The following is a 7,033-nucleotide window of genomic DNA, read 5'->3' on the forward strand; positions in this document are numbered from 1 at the left end:
ATCACACGGTAAACAGTTGAAAGACTTAACAACTGGGACCTGCTCTTACTGAGAAGTTTTTTCACATCAAAAGAAATTACCAACAAAGTGAAAAGGCAACCCACAAATTTGGAAAAAAATCATGACAAATAAGTACACAGACAAAGGTCTGCTCTCTAGAATTTATAAGGAACTAAAACACACTAGGGCCCCAAAATTTAAAGACCCCGTCCAGAAATGGGCATCTGAGATGAACACACACTTCTCAGAGGATGAAATTAAAAAAGCGAATAAATATAAGAAAAAATGGTCCACATCACTAGCCATCCGCGAAATGCAAATTAAAAAAAACATTGAGATATCATCTCACCCTAGAAAGAATGGCTATCATAAAGAAAGCAACCAGTGCTCACTTCGGCAGCACGTGCTTGCTTCGGCAGCACATATACTAAAATTAGAACGATACAGAGATTAGCATGGCCCCTGCGCAAGGATGACATGCAAATTCGTGAAGCGTTCCATATTTTTTCAAGAAGACATTACTCACTTTTGCCAAGATTTCTACTTGTCTTGGTCTTAACCATCCAGCATAAAAGTATAAAACCAAGGGATAAAAAGTAAAACCACATTAATATGCTGAACTGTAAAAGGCTCAAGCCAACAACTTCTGACATTGCTAGTCCTACAGATAACCTACTACTATTATGGACTACTGGACTATATTGTGTTATTCTGTTGAATTCATGCACCTAAAATATTTAAATGGCAATGGAATACCCATCTCTGACAAAATTAATCAAACAAAAGTGCTATAAATGAAGGACCATTTTGTATCTGTATATACAAAATAGTTAGGATAGATATACAGTTACTTGTTCTTAATTCATTGAGAAGAGAGATTTGTACTAACAGTGTTTAGACAGGATATCATGTCTGCATCTTGTACTATGAGTAACTACTAAGAAGACAACAATATGCCATGTATTAATCATTGAAACTGTCTTACTAATCAGTCTTGAGACTGTCTCGTTGTTATTTGTTTCTCAATAAAATTAATAAAAATAATAAATAATAAAAAAGAAAAGAAATCAACCAGCAACAAATGTTGGAGAGGCTGTGGGGGAAAAGGAACCCTTCTCAACTGCTGGTAGGAATATAGACTGGTGCAACCGTTATGGAAAAAAGTGTGGAGACTCCTTAGAAAAGTTGAACTGGAAATCCAACTAAAACCAGCTATTCCTCTACTGGGAATTTTCCTGGAGGATCTAAAAGCATCACATCATAGGGATATATGTATGTCTATGTTCATAGCAGTGCAATTTGTGATAGCCAAGTCTTGGAAACAACCAAGATGCCCATCACCTGAGGAATGGTTAAAAAAGATGTGGCATTTTTACACAATGGAGTATTATTCAGCTATAAAGAATGATAAATTTGAAGCCTTTATATTGAAGTGGATGCTACTTGAAGATATACTCATAAGTGAAATAAACCACACACAGACATGAGTAAATATCATGTAGTTTCCCTAGTATAAGAACTCAAAAAAGAAATACAAATAGAAAAGTATAATACAAGTATAGAAAGCAGGAACTCGAGGTCTAACTAATTAAGAGAGGGAAAGGAGAAGAGCTAGGAAACATGACAGTGACAAGCCATACAGGAATATGTAGAAGATGAGCAAGGCAATGATTCTGAGAATCTCCAGAAGATTTTTGAATCTAGCAGTTAATTGGAAAGATTCTTACCCTGACTAACTATATATACTGATACCTGTGAAATAAGAAACTACACTGAGGATGGTAATCTGTAACAGTAGTTTCATGCTTGGAGTGTCGGTCATTCTAGCCTTCTGAATACGGGCTGCTTGTCATGATATGCCAGTCACTGCTGTGCTGTCTCTCGGGTAGATGATTGTTCAAAAACAAGGGGGTGGTGAATGAAGACAAGAGACAGAAAAAGGAATGTTGTGGGACTGTCCTGCTTCAAGGTTGTATATGGTCAGATTTTTGGACTTATTTTTGGATTTTTGTGTAAACATAAGGATTTTGTAATTTGTTATGCCTATTTTAAAAATATATTCTAATTCTTAAATGTTTTTTCATCATAGTCTGTAGGGACTTAAAGTTCAACATATCAATACTTGATGAAAAATACCTATTCCTTGTTAATGCCTAAGATGTTTGATTTACAGGCAGATAGTGAGGTTAAGCTTAATAGCCTAAGTTGTATGGTAATAACAATAAGCTGGTCTTCTGGATGGTTAACAACCTAAGTTTGCAGACCAAAATTAGAGAAAAAGGAGGGCTGCAAGGAAAATCAACATTTTGGCCCTAGCCTTCCAAGGTCAATTAAGACTCAGGACATATGGGAACTTGTACTGTAATGTCATGTAACTCGGTAGTGTCCCAAATTTTCTGATCAAGGAAATTATGGGAACAAAGAGGAAAGTGATTGATGATGTAGAGTGTGCCTAAGGAGAGTCACATGGAGAGAAAACATTCTCTCAGGCTTTCATAGAGAGCACATTGGCCAAGCAATGGCTGTGACTTATCCACATGGCTGACACTGACAAAGGTTCTACAATCTGAGGTACAGGATCTCAGGATAAGTCCTGAGGCGATTTCACTGACCTTATCACACCCAAAAGCTACAACTTTTGTTGCATAGGTCCTGCTTTACCTTGGTCTTAACCATCCAGCAGAAAAGTATAAAAACAAAATATAAGTAAAACCATGCTGTTGAGCTGTAGGAGACTCAGGTCAACAATTTCTGACATGGCCAGTCAAGCGGAAGACCCAATACTATTATGGATTACTGGACTCTTTTAGAATATTTTGCTGAGTTTACACACCTATAATATTCAAATAACGGAAGTCAACAAAAAAAGGGGATAGAGAGGAATGTCCATTTTGTATCTGTGTATTCAAAATGGTTAGAATAGATACATAGTTGCATTCTCTTTATGAATAGAGGGATTTGTTCTAATAGTGTTTGTAGATAGGATATCATGTCCACATCTTGTACAACAATTAACCACTAGGAAGAATGCATGCATTGTGTTAATTATTGAAACTGTCCTACCAATTTGTTTTGAAAAAAATAATAAAATAAAATTAAAAAATACTAATTGAAATAAATAAATAAATAAATGGTGCTGGTAAAACTGGCTTTCCACATGCAGAAAACTCAAACTAGATCCAGGTCTATCACCATGCACTAAAGTAAATTCAAAGTGGATTAATGTCCTAAACAGAAACATTAGATCTAATGGAAGAAATATAGGGGTAGGCAGAGAATTCATGAACAAAAACCAAACTGCCCATGAAGTACTTCAAAGAATCAACAACTGAGATCTCATCTTATTCAGAAGTTTCTGCATGTCAAAGGAAATCAAAACAGTGAAAAGTTAACCACAAATTGGGAAGAAATCTTAATCAACAGTCACTCAGACAAAAGACTTTTATCTAGAATATATAAAGAAATAAAAGAAAATCAAGCCTCCAAAATTCAAAGACCCAATCAAAACAATGGGCATCTGAGATGAATATACACTTCTCAGAGGAAGAAAACCAAACAACAAATAATACATGAAAAAATGTTCCACAGCACTTGTCATTTGAGAAATGCAAATTAAAACAGCACTGAGATTCCATCTCACTCCAGAAAAAAAAATGGCTATCATAAAAAAATCAACTAATGATTAATGCTGGAGAGGCTATGAGGAAAAAGAAACTCTTCTTCACTGTTGATGGGAGTGTAGACTGGAACAACCTCTCTGGAAAAATCAATGTGGAGACTCCTCAAAAAACTAGGATTAGAGGTCCCATTCAACACAGCCATTCACCTTCTGTGTATTTTTCCAGAAGAACTAAAACATCATACTATAGTGTTATATGTGCACCCATATTTATAGCAGCACAATTTGTTATAGCTAAATCTTGGAAACAACCCAAATACCCATCAACTGAGGAATGGATAAAAACATGTGGTATTTTTGTACAACAGAGTAGTACTCAGCTATGAAGAAAGATAAATTTGAAGCTTTTATAGGTAAATGGATGGAGTTAGAGGCTATACTCATAAGTGAATTAAATCAAACCCACCTGTGTAAACATCTTAGCGTCTCACTAGTGTAAGAACCTGCAATAATAAATAAAATCTAAAAGAATATATATAGTAAAAGAGAAAGAAACTAAACATAAGGAATAAATAAATGAGAAGAGGGAAGAGAGAAAAGATAGGAAAGAAAGAAGGGGGGGGAAGTCATGTAAGTATATACAGAGGACATCTAAGGTGATTGTACTACTGGTTTCTATTAGATTTCTTTTTCCATTTTTTGATTTTTTGTGTATTTGGTACAGGGTCTCACAACACAGTTCTGACTCCTAATGATCCTCTGTTTCAACCTCCCTAGCTCTGGGGTTACAGGCATGTACCACCATGCCCGGTCTTGGTGGCCAGCTTTGTCCACCCAGGGTGGGGCCAACAGACCATGTAGTACTAGGGATCAAACCTGGGTCCTTGTGCTCAACTAGGCAAGCACTTGGACCACTGAACTATCTCCGCAACCCTCTATCAGTTTTTTCTAAGGTAGTAGTTAATGCTTAAAATTATTATTTTAATCAATTGTATATAGTAATATCTATAACCGGAGCAACTGCATTAAGACAGAATGTTGGGCAAAGCACTCTGTAGCCTGAACTAAACCCAATAAACTAAGCTCCAGTCTATCATAATTTCTGAAACTACAATTAGTAAAACAATTTTTCAACTTTTATTTATTCTTTCAATAAATGGAAACTAAGTTCAAGAACCAAAAAAAAAAAAAATGGTAAATTCTGTTTAAATTCAGTTTAAATAATGTGTCAACTGGCCACAGAAGAAGAGATTAGAATGAGATTCTGGAAAGGAAGGGGCACCAGGGACCCTCTGGGAAAGGATTTGCCATGGTCTCCTGGCTTCATCAAGGTCTGCCCCTTCCCATATCCACCACCTGTCTCAAATATTCACTCTGGGCAGAGATTGCCACACCTGTTTGGTTGGGAAGCAACAGGTAGAGCAGCTCAGCAATACCTGAGGCCATAGGGCAGCCCCACCTACCTGCTATAAAGAGGAGCCGACACTCAGCTCTGTATGTTCCTTGTCAACTGTGCTTTGAACAGAGCTGGTAAGTAGGACTGTCCGGACCTTCCCCGCACTTTGGGCTTCCTTTCAGGAGGGACAGGAGGAATGGAGGAGCTTCCTTGGTCAGAGTGAAGAGAAAGGTCTAGAGGGCCCTGAGGGGTGAGAGCCAGGCAGGGCTATGGGATGAGCGAAATTTCCTAGTACTGTCCATTGGGCAAGGGCACAGTTACTTGCCAGGCTGGGCCTTCCTTGGGCAGGGAGTGGGGCCTTAGGGAGAGTTAGTGACACTCTGTGTGTGTGTGTGTGTGTGTGTGTGTGTGTGTGTGTGTGTTGCACCCTCTCCGAGATCTGTATCTATACCATCTGTTAAAGATGCACCTGTCTGTTGGTGTTAGTTATTTGGGTGGAGCAGGACAGGTCAAAGCTATTATTTGGAGTCTGAGTCCTGTGAATGGCAATGCTCACGGCTGTACCCACCTCAAGACATCCCATATTCCTTCCACTTTTAGGTGCACAAGCCCTTGTGCACTATGATGACTGAACTGGAGACAGCCTTGGAGGATATTATCAATGTGTACCACAAGTACTCCATTGGGGTAGGGCATTATGATGTCCTCTACAGAGGTGACCTGAAGAGACTGCTAACTAATGAGTGTCCTCAGTACACAAAGGTGAGGAGGGGCTGTGTGCAGAGGGGGCTCTCCATCTGGCTCTGATGATGCCCAGGACATTGGTTTTCTGTGTGATCCTCTGCAGACAACCATACTTCACCTTTCTTTAGATCTTTATCTCTGGCTTTCTCCCCTTTCACCCTTCACAGAAAAGGAGTGCAGATGACTGGTTCAAACTGTTGGATGTCAATGAAGATGGTGCTGTTACCTTTCAGGAGTTCCTTGTACTTGTGACAAAATTGCTCATAGAAGAGCACAAAAGAGAGCCAAAAACACTAGCAGGTCTCTTGGGTCCTTGAAAGTGTTCCTGCAAAATAATAAAGTAATCAGAACTTCAGGCCTCTCTTAGTCTCTTCTTTTTCCATAATTTTATTGAGAAACAAACAGCAATGAGACAGTTTCAAATCAAATTGGAAGGACAGTTTCAATAATTAAAAAATTGCATACATTCTTCCTAGTGGTTAATTGCTGTACAAGATGCAGACATGATATGCTATTCACAAACACCATTAGAACAAATCACCCTATTCATTAAGACAATGTAACTATATATCAATCCTAACCATTTTGAATAAACAGATACAAAATGGACATTCATTGGTATCCTCTTTTTTTGTTAACTTCAGTTATTTGAATATTATAGGTGTGTAAACTCAGAAAAATATTCTAAAAGAGTCCAGTAGCCCATAATACTATTGGGTCTTACGCTTGACTGGCAATGTCAGAAGTTGTTGACCTGAGTCTCCTACAGCTCAACATAACAGCATGGTTTTACTTCTTATATTTTGTTTTTATACTTTTCTGCTGGATGGTTAAGACCAAAGTGAAGCAGGACCTATGCCACAAAAGTTGTAGCTTTTGGGTCTGATAAGGTCAGTGAAATCCCCTCAGGACTTACCCTGAGATCCTGTACCTCAGATTGTAGAACCTTTGTCAGTGTCAGCCATGTGGATGAGTCACGGCCATTGCTTGGCCAATGTGCTCTCTGTGAAATCCTGAGAGGATGTTTTCTCTCCATGTGACTCTCCTTAGGCACACTCTACATCATCAATCACTTTCCTCTTTGTTCCCATAATTTCCTTGATCAGAAAATTTGGGAAACTACCGAGTTACATGACATTATAGTACAGTTCTCATATGTCCTGAGTCTTAATTGACCTTGGAAGGCTAGGGTCAAAATGTTGGCTTTCCTTGCAGCCCTCCTTTTTCTCTAATTTTGGTCTGCAAACTTAGGTTGTTAACCATCCAGAAGAGAA

At 38.3% G+C, this 7,033-nt stretch overlaps 1 protein-coding gene and 1 non-coding gene across 2 annotated transcripts; both read left to right on the forward strand.

Annotated features, from left to right (window-relative positions):
• The first annotated feature begins 403 nt into the window (after positions 1–403).
• On the forward strand, positions 404–507 carry LOC111816447. The gene has a single exon (XR_002820842.1). It is a non-coding gene; the product is annotated as a U6 spliceosomal RNA (small nuclear RNA).
• Positions 508–5,636: 5,129 nt separating this feature from the next.
• On the forward strand, positions 5,637–6,076 carry LOC101561890 (protein S100-A8-like). Its single transcript, XM_004629919.1, has 2 exons — positions 5,637–5,777; positions 5,927–6,076. Exons 1-2 carry the CDS (start codon positions 5,637–5,639, stop codon positions 6,074–6,076), a joined length of 291 nt encoding a protein of 96 aa, XP_004629976.1.
• The last annotated feature ends 957 nt before the right edge of the window (positions 6,077–7,033 follow it).

The sequence above is a fragment of the Octodon degus genome, unplaced genomic scaffold (assembly GCF_000260255.1).
Source record: "Octodon degus isolate 3935 unplaced genomic scaffold, OctDeg1.0 scaffold00032, whole genome shotgun sequence".
Classification (NCBI taxonomy): Eukaryota; Metazoa; Chordata; class Mammalia; order Rodentia; family Octodontidae; genus Octodon; species Octodon degus.